The sequence below is a fragment of the Heliangelus exortis genome, chromosome 1, assembly GCF_036169615.1.
Source record: "Heliangelus exortis chromosome 1, bHelExo1.hap1, whole genome shotgun sequence".
Taxonomy (NCBI): domain Eukaryota; kingdom Metazoa; phylum Chordata; class Aves; order Apodiformes; family Trochilidae; genus Heliangelus; species Heliangelus exortis.
In genome coordinates this window covers 315,807-337,571 of record NC_092422.1, presented here as the reverse complement: position 1 = coordinate 337,571, position 21,765 = coordinate 315,807, and the positions used below count along the sequence as shown (strand labels likewise).

The window sequence follows — 21,765 nt, the reverse complement described above, 5'->3', positions numbered from 1 at the left end:
GGGACCTGAGTGGCAAGGGAGGGGGGTTGTGGGGCTCACAGCACCCGGGGCAGGGCTGGGGGGTTCATGATTTTTTACTTTTTCGTTACAAATGTTTATTTTTAGCTGCTTTCTGTGCGGTCGGGCTGGACCCGCTGGGGGTGAAGCGCGAAGCTGGGGTGGTGCTGGGCGAGTGTCACCCCTCCTCCCCCCTCCTTGTTGGGGGATTGCCCCCCAGGGGACCAGGCAGAGCCTGGGACAAGGGGACAGTGTGGTCCTGGTGGTCCCTGGGCTCCCTCTGCCTGGGAGGGTGTTGGCTGGGGAGAAGGCAGCGTGGTCTGTACCGTGTGTCCGTGGCTCTGGGGGCTGGGGGGGGGGGGGCAGCCCCTGCTCCCCCTCGCTCGGGGTTAACGAAGGCACTTGGGGGACGGTGGGGAGGGTGGGGGGAAGCACGGCAGCGTGGGCTGGGGGTGGGATCCCCCTCACCCCCCACCCCTGGGTCTCTACTTCTCCTGCATCTTCTCCAGGATGGGGACGATCATGTCAAACTTGGGGCGCTTGGCGGGGTCCTCGTTCATGCAGATCTTCATCAGTTTGCAGATGTGGGGGGAGATGCCGGGGGGGATGGTGGGACGCAGACCCTCCAGGGCCACCTGCAGCGGAACAGCAGCCAGCCCCACGTTTGAGGGGTGGAATCCCCCGCCTCAGGGGGTCCTGGCCAGCCCCCTCCTCACCTTCATGCCGATCTCCATGTTGGAGAGGTCTGCGAAGGGCACCTCGCGCGTCACCAGCTCCCACAGCAGCACCGCGAAGCTCCACATGTCGGCCGAGCGACGGTTGATCTCCTCGGGCTTCTTCTGCAGGGCTGTGGGGGACAAACCCCCTGAGCTGGGGGCTGAGGAGCCCCCCTGGGGCTGGGGGCAAGGTTGGCCTGGGCGCACTCACCTTCAGGAGCCACCCAGGCAGGTGCGTACATCCTGCCCGGGCACTGGAAGGAGAACTTGACGTCGGCCATGCTGATCCGCGCCGTCATGTCCTCGTCGATCTGGGGAGGGGGCACAGAGAGGTGGTCGGGGGAGACGTTCTGCTGCCGGGGGGGGTGTCTCTGGGGTGTCCCAGGTGAGGTGGGGTCTCACCATGATGCTGCGGCTGTTGAGGTGGTGGCGGGGGATGAGGGGCTCCAGCGTGTGGAGGAAGGCCATGCCCCGCGCGATGTCAAAGGCGAACTTCACCGCCTGCATCTGGTCCACCACAAAGTCTGCAAGGGGGACACACACACACACAGAGACGTGTCACTTGTGTGGGGGACAGCTGGTGGTGGTAGATGTCACAAGGATGAGCAAGTGCCCCTTGTGTTGGTTTTGGGGGAGGTGGCCACCACCACCCCTGGACACCAGGAAGCCATTTGTGGAGGGCACCAGGCTCTGGGCCTGTCAACCAGCCACCCCCCCCCCCACTCCCCCAGCACTCACTTGTCCCCTCATGTAAGACGTTGTAGAGGGACCCATAGGGCATCCAGTGGCTGATGACAACGGGGTGGGGGGCTGGGGGGCACTGGCAGGCACCCAGCACTGGCAGAACATTGGGGTGGGAGAAGATCCTGCAAAAGAAGGGACAGCCCTGAGCACCCTGTGGCCCCACCACCCCCTGCTGTCTCCCAGGCCTGGTGGGACCTGGTGCTGTGACCCCTCTGAGATAATGTGTGTGTCCCCAGGGCTGGCTGGGAGGGGGGGCACCCCCCCAGCTTGGGGTACCCACCGCAGCTTGGGGTACTCCTCGTTGAAGTCCCGGCTTTTCCGAGTTGTCCAGTCCCGGATCTTCAGGAGTTTGATGACGATGTCATTGCCTTGCCAGCGCCCCTTCCACAGCTGGGGGAGAAACAGGGGGATAGTGACAGCTGAGAGCGGGGGGGTCACTCAGACTGAGGGAGAAGGAGAAGGTTGTGGGGAGCCCTTGGAGCAGCTCCCAGTGCCTGAAGGGGCTCCAGGAAAGCTGGGGAGGGACTTTGGGCAAGGGCCTGGAGGGAGGTGCCAAGGAGAGATGGTTTCAAAGTGGAAGAGGGGAGCTGGAGAGGAGATGGGAGGGAGAAGTGAGGGTGGGGAGAGCCTGGGAGAGGTTTCCTGGAGAAGCTGTGGGTGGTGGGAATGTTGGAGTTGAGGTTGGATGGGGTTGGAGCCCCCTGGGCTGGGGGAGGTGTCTCTGCCCATAGCACTGGATAGTCTTGAAAGTGTCTTCCAAACCACTTTGTGACTTCACACCAGTGGCTGTGAGAGGGTGCTTGGTCCCTGAGCACCTCCAGCCCCCCATCCACAGCAACGTGGAGCGACTACAAGGATTGATGAGAGCAAACCCCAGGGAGGCCCCATCCCTCAGCATGGGCTGGACATGGGAACCCCCCAAGATGTGTCCCTTTGATGGTCTGGGGGTGCATCTGCCCTGCCCCAGGGCAGCACCCCACCAACCTCTCCTGACTGGTTCTCATTGAGTCTCTGGCCCAAGCTCAGCTGCTTGAAGTCTATCCCAGCCAGTTTGTTGAGAGTCCCGTTCCCTGCAAGAGAAGATGGAGATGGTTCCACCCCAGGTTCAACAGGAGGAACTTCCAGGGAGGGGTTCTGGCTGGCAGGGCAGGCTGCAGCCCCCTCCTCAGAAGCCCACCCCAAACCCCCCCAGGGGGCTTTGTCCTTACTGGGACGTGTGCGGGTGGTGCCCTTCCAGAAGGTGTCCTTGTAGGGGACTTTGGTAAGGTTCTGGCCCAGTTTCTCAGCACGTTCTGTGGGGACAAGGACCTGGGCAGTGGGGGCAGCAGTGGGGGCAGAGGGTGGGTGGGTGGGGGTGAGACCCTCCTACCTCTCAGCACCTCACGTAGGGGGGTCTTGGCTTTGTCAGTGGGCGTCTCGCCGTACTTGTTGGCGACGCTGACCAAGGCCCCGTTGCCCACCAGGTCCTGAGGGAGGAGAAAGCAAACCATGGAACTCTTCTGGTTGGAGATCTCTGAGGTCACCGACTCCAAACATTTAACCCAACTCTACCACATCCCTCAGCACCCCCCCACACGGTGCTGACACCTCCAGGGATGGTGGCTCCATCAGGCATCTGCAATCCATGTCCTCCTGGTGGCACCCAGCCCCTTGCCCTGTCCCTTCTGTCCCTCCTGCCCAGCTCCAGGTGCTGCTGCTCACCTCGGCCACCTGATCATGTCCCCAGAAGCAGGCATAGTGCAGGGCCGTGTTTCCATGCTCGTTGGCAGCATTGATGTCTGCTTTGAACTGGATCAGCTGTGGGGCAGGAGGAGGACACCCCAGTCAGCCCAGAGCAGGTCCTGGAGCACACACAGCAGCACCTCAGGGCTGCCCGGGGCTGCAGAGTTTGGGTTGAAGAGGACCCTTGAGATCACCCAAGTCCAACCATGACCCCAGCACTGCCCAGGCCATCTCCACCCCATGTCCCTCATCCCCACATCCCCAGGCTCTGAAACCTCTCCAGGGATGATGGGGACTCCAGCCCTGCCCTGGGCAGCCTGGGCCAGGCCCTGACAACCCTTTCCAGGGAGAAATTCTTCCCCAGCTCCAACCTAAACCTCCCCTGGCACCACTTGAGTTGTGCCAAAAGTTCCTCTTGTCCCATCCCTTGTTCCTTGGGAGCAGAGCCCGATTCCCCCTGGCTCCAACCTCCTCTCAGGGGGTTGCAGAGAGCCACAAGGTCTCCCCTCAGCCTCCTCTGCTCCAGGATCAGCACCCACAGGGCCCTCAGATGCTCCTCACAACTTCTCCAGACCTTCTCCATGCTCTCCAGACCCTTTCCCAGCTCCATTCTCTTCTCTGGACACTCTCCAGTCCCTCAATCTGCTTCTGGTCATGAGGGGCCCAGAAGACTTGAGGCTTGGCCCCCCCAGTTCCCAGCACAGGGAAACAATCCCTGCCCTGCTCCTGCTGCCCATACCAGCCACCCTGTCCAGGTCCCTCTGCAGACCCTTCCCACCCTCAGGCAGACCCCACCACCCCCAGCATGGTGCTCCCCATGCTGTTTCAGGTTCCCCCCATCCCCTCTCCCAGATGATGGGTGCTGGGGGTCTGCGCGGGGCAGTGTGATGGGGGGGTCGGGTACCTTCTGGACGATGTCGCGGTGGCCGTGGCTGGCAGCCAGGTGCAGGGGGGTGTCGTCCCCCCGGTTCATGACGTTGATGCGTGCCCCCCGCATGATCAGCATGTCCACCAGGCTGGCACGGCCCTCCCGGCAGGCCCAGTGCAGGGGGCTGAACCCATGGTCATCCCTGGGGGGCACAGCCCTGATGAGCCACCCCCCTTCGCCCTGGGGGCTGCCATTGCCCCCCTTCCGCTGTCCCAACTTGGACCCCTGGCCCACTCACATTATCTCCTGGCAGCACCCAGACCCCCACAGGATAAGGAGTGGGGGGATCCGGGAGGGTGGGGGGAAGGGGAGAATGGCCCCACACCACCCCAGCACAGCCCAACCCAGCTGCACCCACCCCTCAAGGTGGGCAGGGGGGCTGGAGGAACAGGGGGTGTCAGGGGGGACGGGAGGACAGAGGGGTGACAGGGGAGGTAGCAGGGTGGGGGGACACAGGGGGGATGCTGGGGGGGGGAATACCCCAGTACAACCTCTCGGGACCACCCTCCCCCCTGGTGCCCACCACCCTCAGCCCCTCAGCACAGCCCAGGGGGACCAGGATCACTGGGGGAGAGGAGCGAAGGACAGGGTGGGGGCCCCCCGGGGGGGTTTCGGTGCTCGGGGACAGGGAAATGGGCTCTGAGCCCGGCCCCCGACCCGAATGGTGGGTGGGCAGCACCGAAGCCCCCCAGGCAGAGCTGGAGCCCCCGGGGAAACACCGCAGCCTCACCCTGGGCAGAACCTGAGCCCCCCGGGAAAAACCAGAGCCCCCTGGGCAGAACCGGAGCCCCCCTAGACAGAACCGGAGGCCCCCCCAAGCTCCCCGGAGCCCCGGGGGGGCGGTCCGGAGGATGTTCCCCCTCGTGCTTGGGCGATGCCGTAACTTCCTCCGGGAGGGTGGGGGGGGAGGAGGAGGAGGAGGGCGAGGAGGAGGAGGATCTGGACCGCGGTCCCTGCTTAGGATGGGGGACTGAACCGACCCCCTCCCCTTGCAGCCCCCGGGGGTCTCTCACCCCTGGTTGAGGTCGTTCTCGGTGTTGTCCAGCCAGAGCCGCACGGCCACCGCGTTGCCCTCCCGGCACTGGGTGAAGATGTCGTCCATGGCGGTCTGGGGTGGAAAGGAGGCTCTCAGGGGGGGGGGGAGCTCTGCGTCCCACCCCCTCCCCATGACCCCCGCACCCCCTGCTCCTGGCAGCCCCCCAGGACGGAAAAACGTAATTTAAAAATAAAACCATTGCAGAGAAATTGTTTCTGTCCCGGCCGGGGAGACAGGGGGGGGTGAGGGAGTGTTCCCGGTGTCCCCCTCCCTGCGGAAAACCGCGGAGACCGGGGGGGTACCGGGGATGAACCGCATCTGTTACCCCGCGGCTTATCGGGGGACACAGCCGGACCCGGGGACACCGGATCCCAGGGGAGAGGGGGGGTCAGGGGGCAAAGCCGGGGGTTCCAGCACCCCCCGTGGGGCCCCAGAAGTCCTTACGGAGCCTCAGAGCCCCCAAGGACCTCCAGAGACCCCAAGCCTGGACCCCAGAGCTCCTCGGGTTTCCCCAGAGCCCACGACGGTCTCCCAAAGCTCCCCAGAGACCCCCAAACTGCACCCCAGAGCTCCCCATGTGTCCCAAAGCTCTGCAAGGACCCCCGGAGCTCCCCAGGGACCCCGGGCCCGATCTGTCACCCGCCCCAGTGACAGCCCAGCCCACGCCCTGGCACCCACCCCTCGGCAGAGGAACCCCGGGGCAGCCCCCAGACCCCCGTCCGGCCCCGCTGCGATCCCGGACCCTCCACCCCCCCAACACGGCTACCACCGGCACCGGCCCCATCCCCACCCCTGACCCCTCTCCATTCCCATTCTCTGCCCCATCTTCTGCCCCCTCCCCACCCCAGCCCCCTCCCCAACCCCCCCGGGCCCCTCCAACAGTCCCCGACCCACCCCAGCCGGACCCGACCCGATCCCAGCGCTGTCCCGCCCCCAGCCCGTTCTGTCCCGGCCCGGTCCCGGTTCAGCCTGACTCGGTCCAGTCCTGACCCGGCCCTGCCCAAGCACAGCCCCGGCACCGCGCCCGCCGGGCACAGACACGGCGCGAACCGGACCCCGCCCGCCGCCGGCCCGGCCCAGCCCAGCACACCCCGCCCCGGCCCGGCCCGGCCCGTCCGCCCGTACCGGCTCCGGCGGCGGCGCAGGGCGGCGGCTCGGCGGGACCGGGCAGCGCGCGGGCTCCGCCCCGGACCGGACCGGATCCACAGCGACCCCTGCCGGCCGGCAGCGGCACCGAGCCGAGTACCGACACCGAACCGGACGCTGCACCTGATACCAGGTACCGGGTACCAAACCGGGCATAGAACTGGGTCCCACACCGGACATCTGGAACGAAACTGGGTACCGGCCCCGGGTACCGAACCGGGCCCCGGGTACAGGCTACGGTGCACCGCACCGGGCAGCGCATCGCGTTCTGGGTACCGGCACCGTACTGGGCAGGAGGTACCAGGTACCGGGCAGGGAGCACCGCGTACCAGGCAGCGGGTACCGGGCAGGTGGTACCGGCTCCAGGACACCGGGCAGCGGCAAAGCGCGGCGGAACCGGGCACGGACCGGGGGCTGGGCGAACCGGACTGGGGACCGGGGCTCACGGCGCGCTGACCGGACTAACCGGAGCTGACTGAGTGGGGGCGGGAGTAACCGGGGACTAACCGGGTATTAAACCGGGGGTTGACCGGGGGTGTAACCGGGGATCAGCGGGGGCAACCGGGAGGGTAACCGGGGAGGTAACGGGGAGGTAACCGGCGGGTAACGGGGGGATCACCCGGGGGTCACCCGGGCTCACCTGGGGGGATCGTACGGCCGCGGCTCAGCCGTGCTACTCGTCCTCCCGCCCGCGGGGGGGCGCTGTTTCCGCCAGTTCCTTCGGGGCCGTTCTGGGCTCTGCACGTGTGTGAGACCGGCGGTTCCGGTCCGGATGGGGCAGAACCGGAGCTGGGGGGTTGGGGACAGAAGCGGACCGGGGGCAGGTCCCGCCGCCTCCGGGTCATGTTCGCGGAGGAGGAGGAGTGGAACGATGGGGCTGAGAGTCCGCCCCGGAGTCGGCAGAGGCCCCGCATCGCCCCCCAGGGCCCGGGCCGGCCGGTAAGGGCGGAGCACACGGACCGGGCCGGGCCGGTGTCTGGGTCCGGGGGAGGTAACCGACTCCCCCGCTTTCGGCAGACCCCCGCGGGGAAGCGGCGGCGGAGACCGGGAGACGGCGCGGTGAAAGATGAGGAGGAGCCCGCAGGGAAGCGGCCCGGGGCGCCGAGACCGAGCGGTACCGGGGAGAGCAGGCAGCGCCCCGAGAGAGGTACCGCCGGGCCGGGGGCTGCGGATGGCCGGGAGCCCGGGGGAGCACTCCCGGTATCTGGTACCGCGAAGGTCTGGCCGCCGCCCTGATCCCCTCTCGGTCCGTAGCGGTTCCGGCTGAGCTGCCCGGGGCACTGGGCCGGCGGCCGAACCGGCGGCAGCGGAGGAATAAGCTGAAAAAGAAGCAGCAGCATCAGGAAGAGGAGGACGAGCCGCAGGGGGAGGTGGTACCGGAGCCCCCCGCCCCCTGTTCGGTCCCGGCGGATCGTTCGGAGTCGCTGCGGGCCCGGATGGAGGAGCGGCTGCTGGGGGCCCGGTTCCGATACCTGAACCAGCAGCTGTACAGCACCAGCAGCTGGGAGGCGGCCCGGCTCTTCCAGAGCGACCCCGAAGCGCTCCGAATCTACCACCGCGGGTTCGCCCGGCAGGTGGCCCGGTGGCCGCAGAACCCCGTGGACCGGATCATCCGGTACCTGCGCCGGCGGTGAGCGGGAGCACCGGGGAACCGGGAGAACGGAGGGGACAGGGAGCACCGGGAAACTGGGGGGAACTGGGACAACTGGGAGGATGGGCAGAGCTGGGAGAATGGGGGGAACCGGGAGAACTGGGAGCAGTGGGGAACAGGGAGAGGGATGCACCAGGGAAGAAGAAGGGAAACTGGGAGAGCGTGAGGATCTGGGAGAACCAGGGGACTGGGGAGCTGGGAGGATGGGAGCAACTGGGAGACTCAGGAGCAACTGGGAGTACTGGGAAGATCAGGACAATGGGCAGCACTGGGCAACTGGGAGAATGGGGGAGAAATGGGGAGAACTGGGGGCACTGGTACATCAGGGGAACTGTGAAAATGGTGCGCAGAGACCCCTGAGCAGGGGTCAGGGGGTGGGCAACGGTGTCCTGACACCCCACCTCACTTTCCCCCAGCCCCCCCTCGCTGGTGGTGGCAGATTTTGGGTGTGGGGACTGCAAGCTGGCGTGCGGGGTGAGGAACAGAGTGCACTGCTTCGACCTGCTGCCCCTCAGCCCCCGCGTCACCGTCTGCAACATGGCTCAGGTGGGGGCTGTGTCCCTGGGGGCACCGCGGCTGCTCCTCCTGAGGCACGGGATGGGATCCAGGGAGGGACCCCCGGGACCCCCGCCCATCCTCTGCTGCCCCGCAGGTGCCCCTGGCAGATGAGTCGGTGGACGTGGCCGTGTTCTGCCTGGCGCTGATGGGCACCAACCTGCAGGAGATCCTGGAGGAGGCCAACCGTGTGCTGAAGCCGGGGTAGGCATAGGGGCTGGGGTCGGCTGGGGGGCCCAGAAGCACCGGGGGGCTCTGCTGAGGGCTGAGGTGCTCCCCAGGGGTACCCTGCTGGTGGCCGAGGTGGCCAGCCGCTTTGAGGACACGCGGGGCTTCATCAGTGCCATGGGTCAGCTGGGATTCAAAAGCGTCTCCAAGGTGTGTGCCTGGGGGGGCGGGGGCCCTGGCAGCCAGAGGACCCCCCCCCCTGTGGCAGGGCAGGGGGGCCCGGCCTGGCCTGGGGCCAGGGGGGAGTGGGCTGAAGGTGGTGATGGTATGGGAGGGGTCTGGGGAAGGTTCGGGGGAGCTGGGGGCTGTGGGGGCCGTGGTGTGGGGGTCTGGGGGAGGTTTGGGGGAGCTGTGGGATGGGGGCCTGGGGAGAGGTTTGGGGTCTGGGGATTGTGGGGTGCAGGTCTTGGGTAGAAGGACCCAGGGAACATGGGGGTGGGGTCTGGGGGTGCTGGGTCCAGTGGGGGTCCAGAGTGAGGCATACACGGGTCAGGGAGGCCTGGGGGCAGCAGGGAGTCTTGGGTTCAGGGTTGTGGTGCTGGGGTCAGAGTCTGGGGGCTGTGAAGGTCTAGGATGGGGAGTCTTGGGGCAGAGAGGGGACATGGTGTGGGGTCTGCAGGAGGGTGGACTCCATGAGTGGGTTGGTGGTCCTGGGGTGATGGACAGGGGCTTCAGGTGGGGTTGGGGCCTCTGGGTGGGCTTGGGGTGTCCTGGTTGGGGTTTGAGGGGTCTCTTCCTCCCCCCTAGGACCTCTCCAGCTCCTTCTTCTACCTCCTGGAGTTCTCCAAGACAGGACCCCCCCGCCCCAAACCCGCGCCCCCCACCCTCCGATTGCGGCCCTGTCTCTACAAGCGCCGATGAGGGGCGGGGCATGAATGAGGAAGCCACGCCCCTTCACCCGAGGGGGCGTGGTATCCCCATTCATGCCCCTGCCCCTCGGGCTTTGCCCATACAGGGCACCGCTGGGGAGGGAGGGGGCGTGGCCTGCGTCCGCGCGTGCGCATTGGCCAATAAAAACGCTGATTTCCGCCCGGCTGGGCGTAGCTTGGCGGGGAGGGGGCGTGGTTTTGCCGCGCCTGCGCAGTCAGCGCGGGGCCTGCGCGGTGGCAGCGGCAGCAGCGGCGGCTCCGGGGCCCGGTACCGGTACCGGGGGATGTCGGGACCGGGCGGGCCGGGCCCCGGTGGCGGGAAGGTGGATATTAACCGTGCCGGTGTCGCTGAGCTGGAGGGAGCGCTTAGCGGCATCGGACGCCGCCGGGCCCGCGGGATCGTCAGGAAAAGAGAGGTGCGGCCCAAATGGCACCGGGCCTGCAGCGGAACCGGGGCTGTTCGGAGCTGGGGCTGATCTGCGGGGTCCGGCGGCTTCATGGGGCGATGTCCCGGGAGACTGGGAAGGGGGTGTCCGGTCGGAGGGGACCGAACCGGAGGGGTTCGGTTCGGGACAGCCCGGCAATGTAAACAGGGCCCGGGCGGAAGAGCCCTGGGGGGAAGGGACCGCGGGATAGGGCGGTGTTTGGGACACCGGGGTTGTCACCAGAGCTCTGCCGGGCGGGGGCAGCGTTGTCACCAGGGCTGTCCCTGTCTCCCCATCCCCCCCGTCCCCTGGGCTGTCCCTGTCCCCCCCGTCCCCTCCTGTCCCCACGGCTGTCCCTGTCCCCCCCGTCCCCTCCTGTCCCCCGAACTGTCCCTGTCCCCCACGTCCCCTCCTGTCCCCTGGGCTGTCCCCCTCCTCTCCACTGGGTTGTCTGCCTCTCCTTGGGGCTGTTCCCCTCTCCCCCAGGGCTGTCATCCAGTCTTCCAGAGCTGTCCTTGTCCCTTGGGGCTGTCCCTCAATTCCTGGGGCTGTCACCCTGTCCTATTCCCCCCTCCCCTGGGCTGTCTCTCAGGGCTGTCCCTGTCCCCTGGGCGAGCAGAGCTGGGGGGGACAGAACCCATGCCTGGTCCCGAGTGGGTGTGGGGGGTGACACAGGAAGGGCTGTGGGGACCTGAGGCGTCCCTCCCCTGGGACGGGGGCTGTAGGACTGAGCCCTGCCCCCGGAGAGCTGCTGGGTCAGTGGGGCTGAGCCACCAGGAGGTGAGAGCCTGAGGGGGCTTGGGCCTGAGATGGGGTCTGTCCCTGGGATCCCCAGCTCCTGGGCTGGTCCTGGGGTTCCTCAGCTCCTGGGCTGGTCCTGGGGGTGCAGACCTGGTCCTGGAGGTTCCAGGACTGTGGGATTAGTCCACAGGTTGCTTGGCCCCAGAACTGGTCCCAAGGTTTCTCAGCTCCAGGGGGGGTTCCTGGGCTCCAGGGCTGCTCCTGGTGGTCCTCAAGCTCTAGAGCTGTTCCCTGGGTTCCCCCTGCCCCCCTTCTTGTCCCTCCCCCCGTGACAGCCCCGGGTCTCTCCCTGCAGGAGCTGAAGGGTTTCAGCTCTCTGGATGATCTCCTGCACGTCAAGGGCATCACCACCCGCATCCTGGAGCTCAACAGCCAACGCATCACCTGCCAGCGCCCCAGCAGCCCTGGGGACAGCACAGCTCTGCCCCAGGTGGGACAGGGGGGACCCTCCCACACCACGGAGGTCCCAGGGGTTCCCTAGGGGCCAGGGGACACGGTGACACAGGCACAGCGAGGACCAAGGGATGTGGTGTCTGCTCAGGCAGCGAGGGGACTGTCCCTGTGTCCCTGTGAGGTGGCAGCTGCTTCAGGGAGGGTCCTGGGGGGCTTTGGGGGAGTCCTGCTGGAGGTGGCAGTCACAGGACACCAGGGTGGAGGGGCCTCTGGGATCATCTGCCTCCTGTGAGGAACAAATTCCCTCCTCATGTGTTGTCTCCTGATAAATATTTGCTGCAGGAGGGGAGATGGAGCAAAACATCCCATGGGATCTGGAACCCCAGACTGGTTTGGGTGGGAAGGGACCTCACCCAGTGCCACCTGTGCCATGGGCAGGGACCCCTCCCACAGCCCAGGGGGCTCCAACCCCATCCAACCTGAGCTGAGACACTGCCAGGGACGAGGCAGCCACAGGTTCCTTGGGCAGCCTGGGACAGGGGCTCAGCACCCTCACACCAAAGAATTCCTTCCCAAGATCTCATCCAGAGAGGTGTTCCTGCATGTGGGGTCCTTCCAGCCCCAACCAGTCTGGGATTCCATGACAAAAGGAACTTTTGGCACAACTCAAGTGGTGCCAGGGGAGGTTTAGGTTGGAGCTGGGGAAGAATTTCTCCCTGGAAAGGGTTGTCAGGGCCTGGCCCAGGCTGCCCAGGGCAGGGCTGGAGTCCCCATCATCCCTGGAGGGGTTTCAGAGCCTGGGGATGTGGGGATGAGGGACATGGGGTGGGGATGGCCTGGGCAGTGCTGGGGTCATGGTTGGGTTTGATACCCTTAAACCTCTTTCCCCACCCAAACTCATCATCCCACCCCTCACCCCCAGCCTGTCCCTCCCCCACCTATCCTGGGGCCTCCTGACCCTATGTCCCCCTCCCCTTTTGCCAGGTGGACTCCCAGGAGGATGTCCCGGGCACCTGGGAGCCAGAACCCCCCGGGAAAGGCAGCACTGGGGGGGACAGTGGGCGAGAGGCTCAGGAGCCCCCCCTCAGCTCCAGGCTGTGCAGCCACCAGGAGGAGGAGGAGGAAGAAGAGGAAGAGGAGGATGAGGAGGAGGAGAGCTGCTGCAGCGAGGAGGGGGAGGACAGCACCAATCTCTACCTCTACTACAGCCTGGGGGAGCGCTGGGTCGAGTACCTGCAGCGCAGCCAGGACGGGGGGCTGCTGCGGAGAGCCCGGGCCAAGGTGGGGGGCTGGCCCTGGGGGAGGGGGCTGGCCCTTGAGGGGATGGGGCTGGCCCTGGGGGAGGGGGCTGGCCCTGAGGGGATGGGGCTGGCCCTGGGGGAGGGGGCTGGCTCCGAGGGGAGGGGGCTGGCCCTGGGGAGGGGGCTGGCTCCGAGGGGAGGTGGCTTCCCTCACTGTGCCCCTGGGCAGCTGTGGGGAGAGAGACCCCTCCCCAGCCCCGGGCTGGCAGACCCCTGTGCCCCACACTGCCCTCTCTCCACCATCTCATTCTTCTGGGGAGGACCAAGCCCCCTTGTCCCCCCAGAACTGACCTTCCAGTGCCTCCAGATCCCCTCTCAGGTTTTCAACATGTGGGGAGGTTTGGGGAGGGGCTCAGGTGGGTGTCCCCCCCAGAAAGGGGTCAGTGTGGGGGGCTCTGACCTGTCCCCCTCCCGGCAGATGAAGAGGAAATCAGAGAACGGTCTGGACAGCCGTGCCCTCTCCCCAGGCAAGAAGCTCTGCAAGGGCTCTGAATATGGCAGGTGAGAGCTGGAGGGGGTGGAGACCCCTCCTGACACCCCCAGCCCCCTCACCCCAGGGTCCTGATGAGGCTGTGGGGTCTTCATCCCTGGAGATGAACCCAGGTGGTCACCGAATCTGGCTGGGAGGGGTGGGAGTGATGGTCACAGGGCACCAGGGTGGAGGGACCTCTGGGACCACCTTGGCAACAGCACTGCCTGGAAAAGGAGCCCAGAGCCTGTCCTGATGAATCCTGGAGGTGTCCAGAGCTGGGAAAACCAGCACTTCCTGAGGGAGGGGACCACCTGGAGCTGGGTGGTCCTTGAGACTTCACCTGGAGCTGGGTGGGCTTTATGGCCTGGAACTGGATGGACTTAGACCCAGAAAACTTTTATGACCTGGGTTAGATGGTTTTTATGACTTGGAATCAGAAGATGATCTGGAGCCAAATGGTCTTTATGGCCTGGATCTGGGAGGTCTTTGTGTCTTGGGGTTGGATAGTTTTTTATGACCAGAAGATGACTTGGAGTCTGAAGATCCTTAAGGATCCCTGCGCCCCACCCTGTGCCCGTTTGGGGGGCGGGGGGCCTGACAGGGGGTGGCTGATGTGTCCCTGGGGGGCAGGGGGCATTGTGGCCAGGCAGCCCCTCACCTTCTCCCTCCCCTGGTGCAGGACACTGGGTCCCTGCACCCCCAGCCCCACCACCACCTTTGGGGACTTGCGCAACGCCAAGGCAGGGGGCCCGGCCCGGCGCCGCCACATCCCCTCGGTGCTGCCCCCCCCCGAGCTGCAGGACTGGCTCCGTACCTTCCAGGTGGGCTCTGGGGAGGGGGGATGGTCCCTCTGGGGTGGGGTGGGTGTTTGGTGGCCACACAAGTGGCCTTGTCCTACCCCCTTGGTGGCTTTGGCCAACCGTGTCCCACATCATGTTTCCCGTGGAGCTCCAGGGATTCTGTTGAGCTCATCCCGCCCATCTTAGCAAGGACCTGGGGTGAGGAGCCCACAAGGAGGTCCTGGCACCTTCTTGAGCCACAGTGACAGGTCCCGTGTCCCTTGTCACCAGCGGTGGAGTGGCCCTGAGAAGCTGCTGGCCCTGGACGAGCTGATTGACCGCTGCGAACCCTCCCAGATCAAGTACATGATGCAGGTGATTGAGCCCCAGTTCCAGAGGGACTTCATCTCCCTGCTGCCCAAGGAGGTGAGGAGGGGGAGCTGGGGGTGGGAGGGAGCCCCCCTGGGACTCCCTGACTCACCCAACCCCTCCCCCCAGCTGGCCCTCTACGTCCTCTCTTTCCTGGAGCCCCGGGACCTGCTCCGTGCTGCCCAGACCTGTCGGTACTGGAGGGTCCTGGCTGAGGACAACCTGCTCTGGAGGGAGAAGTGCCGGGAGGAAGGTACATCCCCCAGCTCTGGGGGGCTTTGGGGACCTTTGGGGACAGGGGGTGGTCCCAGGGCTCTGCTTCTGCCCCAGATGCCAATGGTGTGAAGGTCAACAGGGCTGAGAGCAAGGTTCTGCACCTGTGTGGGGGCAATGCCAGGCATGGACACAGGTTGGGAGGAGAAGGACTTGGGGGTGGTCATGGACCAGAAGCTCAGGGTGAGCCCTTGGTGTGTGCTGGCAGCTCAGAAACCCTCCCTGTCCTGGGCTGTGTCACCATCAGTGTCACCATCAGGGCCAGGGAGGGAGAAGCGAGGGTGGAGAGACCCTGGGAGAGGTTTCCTGGAGAAGCTGTGGGTGGTGGGAATGTTGGAGTTGAGGTTGGATGGGGTTGGAGCCCCCGGGGCTGTGGGAGGGGTCCCTGGTGGAGCTGGGTGGTCTCTCGGGTCCCAACCCCCGGTGTCCCCAGGGATCCAGGAGCCGCTGTCGCTGCGGAAGCGTCGGGCGCTGAGCCCCGGGTTCCCCTACAGCCCCTGGAAATTCGCCTTCCTCCGGCAGCACCGGATCGACGGGAACTGGCGCAGTGGTCCCCTCCGGGCACCCAAGGTGGGCTGGGGGGAGGGGGAGGAGGGGGCCTGTGCCCAGAGAGCGGCCACGTGGCTTGGGCTGTGGGGAGGGGGTGGCGAGGGTGACGTTGGTGACCACGGGATGGGAAGGAGATGGTGTCTGTGACCCTGGGACAGAGGGAGGTGGCAGAGGGACATCGGTGACCCTGGCACAGGGAGGAGGTGGCAGAGGGACGTTGGTGGCCCACAGGGTGACACCAAGATGAAGAGTTTTAAAACTCTTAAAAAGGGGCAAGTTGGACAAGTCCTCTGCTCATCTCCCTTGCTGACGAGGGACCTTCTGGAGCTCCTGGATGTCCCCTGGCCACCAGGCTCTGATCTCGGTGGCTCCTGTGGCCCCAGCAGACACAAGGGTCCACCCAGTGACACCCACCAAATGTCCCCAAATTGCTGCTTCCCCACCCTGCCTGGGAGTTGCTCCACCCTTCCCAAAGCTGCTCTGCCCTTCCCAAGGGCTTCTCCACCTTTCCCAAGGATTGATCCACCCTTCCCAAGTCTTCTCCACTCTTCCCAATGCTGCTCCACCCTTCTCAGGAGCCTCTCCACCCCCCCAGGCAGCCCCATCCATGGGTCCTGCCAGCTCCCTCCCCCCTGACTCCCGGGTGTCCCCCAGGTGCTGAAGGGACACGATGACCACGTCATCACCTGCCTGCAGTTCTGCGGCAACCGCATCGTCAGCGGCTCTGATGACAACACACTCAAGGTCTGGTCGGCTGTCACTGGGGAGGTGAGCTGCCCAGGGCAGGGGAGGGGTCTCCATCCATCCCTGGAGGGGTGGCAGAGCCATGGAGATGTGGTGCTGAGGGACATGGGGTGGGGGTGGCCTTGGCAGTGCTGGGGGAAGGGTTGGATTCCGTGATCTCCAAGCTCTTCTCCATCCAAACCCATTCCATGGTTCTATGATCTGATTACTCTGTGTGTCCCCTTCAGCCCAGGCTGAGAGAGTTGGGGGTGTTCAGGCTGGAGAAGAGAAGGAGAAGGTTGTGGGGAGCCCTTGGAGCAGCTCCCAGTGCCTGAAGGGTCTCCAGGAAAGCTGGGGAGGGACTTTGGACAAGGGCCTGGAGGGATGGGATGAGGGGGAAGGGTTTCCAGCTGCAAGAGAGGAGATGGAGAGGAGCTGGGAGGGAGAAGTGAGGGTGGGGAGAGCCTGGGAGAGGTTTCCTGGAGAAGCTGTGGGTGGTGGGAATGTTGGAGTTGAGGTTGGGTGGGGTTGGAGCCCCCTGGGCTGGGGGAGGGGTCCCTGGTGGGGCTGAGTGGTCTCCAAGCCAACCCCTTCCATCCCTGCTCTCCTGGGCAGTGTGTGCAGACCCTGGTTGGCCACACCGGGGGGGTTTGGTCCTCCCAGATGAGGGACAGCATCGTCATCAGCGGCTCCACCGACCGCACCCTGAAGGTGTGGAACGCGGACACGGGGGAATGTGTCCACACCCTCTATGGCCACACCTCCACCGTGCGCTGCATGCACCTCCACGGGAACAGGTAGGGCTGGGGAGAGTGGGGGAGAGCAGTGCTCTGCTGAGGGGCCTGCAGGAAGTCCTCAAACCTTCTCCCCTCTGCAGCCCTGCCCAGGGCTGGTTCAAAACCCAGGGGAGCTCCTCGACTGAGGCAGCGTTCTGCAGCAGAGAAAAAGTTGATTGTTGGAGGTGTGGTTGCTCATGGGCCTCAGAGGGAGGTGCTGGTTCCTTGGAGAATTTTAATAAACCACTGAAGTTCTCTTAGAACAGAACTAGACAGGAAATGGATGTGAGATGTGATGAGCAGAATGTGACCTTTAAACAAGAAGCAAGAACTGAAAGCTTAGACTTTCAGGTTGGAAGGGACCTGAGGGATCACGGGGTCAAAACCCTCTTCAAATATTATTGTTTAATATTAGAAATAAGGAGAGAGAAGCCAGCTGAGAAAGAAGAACTGAAGGGACTTCATCAGTTGGAGATTGGAAGGACAAGAAGACCCCATGGAAACAAAGATTCTGTGGATGTCATGGAATCCTTATGGTTGGACTTGATGATCTTCCAAGGTCCCTTCCAATCTGAATGGTGCTCTGGTTCTGATGAGCTGACTGGAAAGGATGGAACTTGGCTGCTCCCTGGTCTGGGAGCCCAGCTCTGGGTTGGGTGGGATGAGCAGCCCTGGTGTACCCAGCAGCTCTGTGAATTTCCCAACAGACCCATCCTTGTCCCCCTTGTTGGAAACATCAGGGACAGAGCTGCTGGGTACACCAGGACTGCTTCATCCCACACCACTTGGAGCTGGGCTCCCACCCCAGGGAGCAGCCAAGTTCCAACTCAGGTCAGCTCTTGTATCATGGAATCATTCAGTTGGAAGAGACCTTTCAAGGTCATAGAGTTACGTTAGAGATTAGGAGGAAATTCTTATGTGTGAGGGTGGGGAGGCACTGGAACAGGTTGTCCAGGGAAGTTGTGGAAGTTCTATCCCTGGAAGTGTTGAAGGAAAGGCTGGATGAGGATTGGAGCATCCTGAGCTGGTGGGAGGTGTCTCTGCCCATGTCAGAGGGCTTGGAACTGGAGGAGCTTTAATATCCTATAATTAATAATGAGCTTTAATATCCAATAATTAATATCTAATAATTTAATATCCAATCATTAATATTTTAAACCAATCTTCCAGCCCAAACCTTTCTGTGATTCTGTGAGATATCCTGAGGGCTGGGGGGCAAGAGGAAGGGGACAACCTCTGTTCAGGGGTGCCCAGGAACAGGACAAGGAAGAATGGGTTGGAGCTGGAAGATGGGAAGTTCCAGCTCCAGATGAGGAGAAACTTCTTGGCTGTGAGGCTGAGGGAGCCCTGGCCCAGGCTGCCCAGAGAGGGGCTGCAGTCTCCTTCTCTGGAGCCTTTCCAACCCCCTGGATGTGTTCTGTGTGTCCTGCCCTGGGGGATCCTGCTGGGACAGGGGGGTTGGGCTGGGGGATCCCCAGAGATCCCTTCCAACCTGAACATTCTCTGGTTCTATGATCTGCTGTAGAACTGTCTCAGCTGAGGAGCTCCACTGGGTTTTTAACCCCCCCTGGTTAGGGCTGTACAAGGGAGAAGGTTGGAGTGGGAACTTCCTTCAGGCCCAGCAGCAAACCACTCCTCTGCCAGCACCTCCCCAAACCACTCCTCTGCCAGCCCTCCCTCCCTGTCTCCCAACCCTCCCTGCCCACCTCCCAGCCCTCCCTCCCTGTCTCCCAACCCTCCCTCCCCATCTCCCAACCCTCCCTCCCCATCTCCCAGCCCTCCCTCCCTGTCTCCCAACCCTCCCTCCCCATCTCCCAACCCTCCCTCCCCATCTCCCAGCCCTCCCTCCCCGTCTCCCAGCCCTCCCTCCCTGTCTCCCAGCCCTCCCTCCCTGTCTCCCAACCCTCCCTCCCCATCTCCCAGCCCTCCCTGCCCACCTCCCAGCCCTCCCTGCCCACCTCCCAGCCCTCCCTGCCCACCTCCCAACCCTCCCTGCCCACCTCCCAACCCTCCCTCCCCATCTCCCAACCCTCCCTCCCCACCTCCCAGCCCTGCCCACCTCCCAGTGCTCCCTCTCCCCCAGGGTGGTCAGTGGCTCCCGGGACGCGACGCTGCGGCTCTGGGACATCGATTCAGGGCAGTGCCTGCACGTGCTGATGGGACACGTGGCCGCCGTGCGCTGCGTGCAGTACGATGGCCACAAAGTGGTCAGTGGGGCCTACGACTACACCGTGAAGGTCTGGGACCCCGAGAGCGAGAGCTGCACCCACACCCTGCAGGGACACACCAACCGTGTCTACTCCCTCCAGGTGAGCACGGCCCTGGACCTGACCCACACCCCCTGTGCCCCGGGAACTTGGGGTCCCTGGGACGTGTCCTGGGGGAGGACGCTGCCAAACATGTCTGTGCCATGGGCAGGGGGTGCCCCGGTGTGTCCCCAGGCCATGGGCTGAGCCTCGAGGGTTTCGGGCTGCAAGAGGGGAGGTTGAGGGATGATCCCCCCCATACTGGGCACTGCTGAGGCTGCACATCAAATCCTGGGCTCAGTTATGGGACCCTCAGGACCAGAAGGAGATTGAGGGGCTGCAGAGTGTCCAGAGAAGGAAATGGAGCTGGGGAAGGGTCTGGAGCAGGAGAGGGGTCTGGAGAAGTTGTGAGGAGCATCTGAGGGCCCTGTGGGTGCTGATCCTGGAGCAGAGGAGGCTGAGGGGAGACCTTGTGGCTCTCTGCAACCCCCTGAGAGGAGGTTGGAGCCAGGGGGGGGTCGGGCTCTGCTCCCAAGGAACAAGGGATGGGACAAGAGGAACTTTTGGCACAACTCAAGTGGTGCCAGGGGAGGTTTAGGTTGGAGCTGGGGAAGAATTTCTCCCTGGAAAGGGTTGTCAGGGCCTGGCCCAGGCTGCCCAGGGCAGGGCTGGAGTCCCCATCATCCCTGGAGGGGTTTCAGAGCAACCCCTGGGGATGTGGGGATGAGGGACATGGGGTGGGTGGGGGTCTGGGCAGTGCTGGGGGGACACTTGGATGTTCTGCAAGGTCCTCCCCAAGCAGAAGGACCCCAGAGCTCTGCCTGTCCCGTGCAGTTTGATGGCACACACATTGTCAGCGGGTCCCTGGACACCTCCATCCGCGTCTGGGACGTGGAGAGTGGGAACTGCCTGCACACCCTGATGGGACACCAGTCCCTGACCAGCGGCATGGAGCTGCGGGACAACATCCTCGTCTCGGGAAACGCCGACTCCACCGTCAAAATCTGGGACATCAAAACGGGGCAGTGCCTGCAGACACTGCAGGGTGAGCTGGGGGCTGCGAGAGGGGGGGTCCTGGCGGGCAGATGGGGTGGGTGTTGCTCCTGGGGAGGGGGCTGGAGGGGAGGACACAGGGGGCTGAGTGAGCATCAGGGCGAGGGAGGGGATTGTCCCCCCCTGGGGTAAAGCTGTGTCCAGCTCTGGGGTCCCCAGCAGCAGGAGGACACGGAGCTGCTGGAACCAGTGCAGAGGAGGTGATGGAGCTGCTGGGAGGGCTGGAGAGGGGACAGAGGGAGAGAGAGGGAAAGGGAAAGAGAGAAAGAAAGGGAAATAGAGAAAGAAAAGGGAAAAAGGAATAAGAGAAAAAGAAAAGGAAAAAAGGAAAAAAAAGAGAAAGAAAAAGAAAGGGAAAAAGAAAGGCAAAGAGAGAAAGAAAGGGAAAAAGGAAAAAGAGGGAGAGAGAAAGAAACGGAAAGAGAAAAAAAAGGGAAAAAGAGAAAAGAGAAAGAGAAGGAGAAGGTTGTGGGGAGCCCTTGGAGCAGCTCCCAGTGCCTGAAGGGGCTCCAGGAAAGCTGGGGAGGGACTTTGGGCAAGGGCCTGGAGGGAGGTGCCAAGGAGAGATGGTTTCAAAGTGGAAGAGGGGAGCTGGAGAGGAGCTGGGAGGGAGAAGGGAGGGTGGGGAGAGCCTGGGAGAGGTTTCCTGGAGAAGCTGTGGGTGGTGGGAATGTTGGAGTTGAGGTTGGATGGGGTTGGAGCCCCCTGGGCTGGGGGAGGGGTCCCTGATCAGGTTTGGGGTCTCTCCATGCCTCCCCCATCCCTTTCCTCCCAGGCCCCAGCAAACACCAGAGTGCTGTCACCTGCCTGCAGTTCAGCTCCAAGTTCGTGGTCACCAGCTCGGATGATGGAACTGTCAAACTCTGGGACCTCAAAACGGGGGAATTTGTCCGGAACTTGGTGGCCCTGGAGAGCGGGGGCTCGGGGGGGGTGGTCTGGAGGATCAGAGCCTCCAACACCAAACTCGTCTGCGCCGTCGGCAGCCGCAACGGCACCGAGGAGACCAAACTGCTGGTGCTGGACTTTGATGTGGACCTGAAATGAGCCCGGGGGGGGCGGGGGGTGGAGGGTCCCGGCGGGGGGGGTGGGCGAGTGGCCGGGCTGGCCCCGGAGCTGGTGCTGTCCCCTCCCCCCCGGGCTGTAGATAGGGGTGGGGGTGTTATTTATGGACGTGTGACCCCCCTGCCCGGGGGAGCTGCATGGTTTGTACACCAATAGAGATCTCTATTTCTGTACCGGGTCAGAACCGCCCCGGGGGGGGGCAGCTGGGGGGCTCCAGGGCCCTGAGTGGCCACGGGCTGCTGGGCTCCAGGGTCTTTTATGGGGCTGGGGGTGGCCACGAGGACCTGGTGGGGTCCCAAAGCCCCCTGGCCACCAGCTCGCAGGGCCGGGTCCCCTCCTGGGCAACAGCTCCAGCCACGGGCAGTGACACCCCCCCCCCCCCCCCAGCACTGGCTCCAAACTGGGGGTGCAGGGGGGCAGCACAGGACCCGGGGGTCCTGGGGTCACCGGGCTGGAGGTGCTCAGCACAGGGGAAGGGGACACGAGGATGAGGGAGGGGAGGGTCTGCAGCCTGGAGAATGCTTCAGGGGGTGGGGGCAATGGGGCCGGACCCTGCCCCACGGCAGCACCAGGGGGTGGGGGAGGTGACACCAAAACCAACACAAACCCCCCAAGGTGCCAGGAAAGGGGCACCCGCAGCTCCACGTGGCCGGGAGGTGACCCCGGGGGTGGCTCCAACCCCTGTCAGAAGTCACCGAGGGGGAGGGGGGCTCAGTGACCCCAGCCCTGAACGTTCCCAAGGTTCGGGACATTCCCGAGGGGGTGGTGCCCACACTGAGCTCCTCAGGAATGTCCCCTGGAGCCCCCTCCCCCAACACACCCGATGCTCCCAGGGGACTCCCCTGCTGGTGACGCCCCCGGTGATGCCACCACCCCCTCCCCACGGACCCAACCTGTCCCGACCCTCCCCCCACGGACCCAACCTGTCCAGACTCTCCCCCCATGACTCAG

The 21,765-nt window shown here is 64.5% G+C and overlaps 2 protein-coding genes across 4 annotated transcripts; one reads left to right on the top strand and one right to left on the bottom strand.

Moving 5' to 3' along the window:
• Positions 1-70: 70 nt before the first annotated feature.
• ILK (integrin linked kinase) lies at positions 71-6,413 on the bottom strand. 2 transcript variants are annotated; one of them, XM_071753865.1, is made up of 13 exons: positions 6,269-6,413; positions 5,121-5,215; positions 4,084-4,249; positions 3,159-3,254; positions 2,827-2,923; positions 2,666-2,749; positions 2,442-2,527; positions 1,738-1,847; positions 1,452-1,579; positions 1,116-1,237; positions 925-1,024; positions 714-844; positions 71-632 (listed from the first exon to the last, which is right to left on the bottom strand). In XM_071753865.1, the coding sequence occupies exons 2-13, from the start codon at positions 5,207-5,209 to the stop codon at positions 483-485; spliced, it is 1,359 nt and encodes a 452-aa protein (XP_071609966.1). In that variant the 5' UTR covers positions 5,210-5,215; positions 6,269-6,413; the 3' UTR covers positions 71-482. The 2 variants fall into 2 exon arrangements, with proteins under 2 accessions (XP_071609966.1, XP_071610033.1); XM_071753932.1 differs by lacking the exon at positions 6,269-6,413 and adding an exon at positions 6,239-6,258.
• Positions 6,414-7,014: 601 nt separating this feature from the next.
• Positions 7,015-20,987, top strand: RRP8 (ribosomal RNA processing 8). 2 transcript variants are annotated; one of them, XM_071753740.1, is made up of 18 exons: positions 7,015-7,228; positions 7,307-7,436; positions 7,544-7,919; positions 8,357-8,486; positions 8,593-8,699; positions 8,777-8,873; positions 11,114-11,248; positions 12,196-12,492; positions 12,931-13,013; positions 13,664-13,805; positions 14,055-14,189; positions 14,262-14,385; positions 14,839-14,975; positions 15,609-15,722; positions 16,293-16,474; positions 18,537-18,762; positions 19,534-19,744; positions 20,528-20,987. In XM_071753740.1, the coding sequence occupies exons 1-18, from the start codon at positions 7,133-7,135 to the stop codon at positions 20,794-20,796; spliced, it is 2,991 nt and encodes a 996-aa protein (XP_071609841.1). In that variant the 5' UTR covers positions 7,015-7,132; the 3' UTR covers positions 20,797-20,987. The 2 variants fall into 2 exon arrangements, with proteins under 2 accessions (XP_071609841.1, XP_071609754.1); XM_071753653.1 differs by lacking the exons at positions 7,015-7,228; positions 7,307-7,436; positions 7,544-7,919; positions 8,357-8,486; positions 8,593-8,699 and adding an exon at positions 9,471-10,008 and having other exon boundaries at positions 8,783-8,873.
• Positions 20,988-21,765: the final 778 nt, after the last annotated feature.

Coding starts and splice junctions, on each gene's coding strand:
- ILK (XM_071753865.1), bottom strand. CDS start 5,209: ATGGACGACATCTTCACCCAGTGCCGGGAGGGCAACGCGGTGGCCGTG. Junction 3,255..4,083: donor ACCGCGACATCGTCCAGAAG/GTACCCGACCCC, acceptor CCTGCCCCACAG/CTGATCCAGTTCAAAGCAGA. Junction 845..924: donor TGCCTGGGTGGCTCCTGAAG/GTGAGTGCGCCC, acceptor TGTCCCCCACAG/CCCTGCAGAAGAAGCCCGAG.
- RRP8 (XM_071753740.1), top strand. CDS start 7,133: ATGTTCGCGGAGGAGGAGGAGTGGAACGATGGGGCTGAGAGTCCGCCC. Junction 7,229..7,306: donor CCCAGGGCCCGGGCCGGCCG/GTAAGGGCGGAG, acceptor CGCTTTCGGCAG/ACCCCCGCGGGGAAGCGGCG. Junction 7,437..7,543: donor CAGGCAGCGCCCCGAGAGAG/GTACCGCCGGGC, acceptor CTCGGTCCGTAG/CGGTTCCGGCTGAGCTGCCC.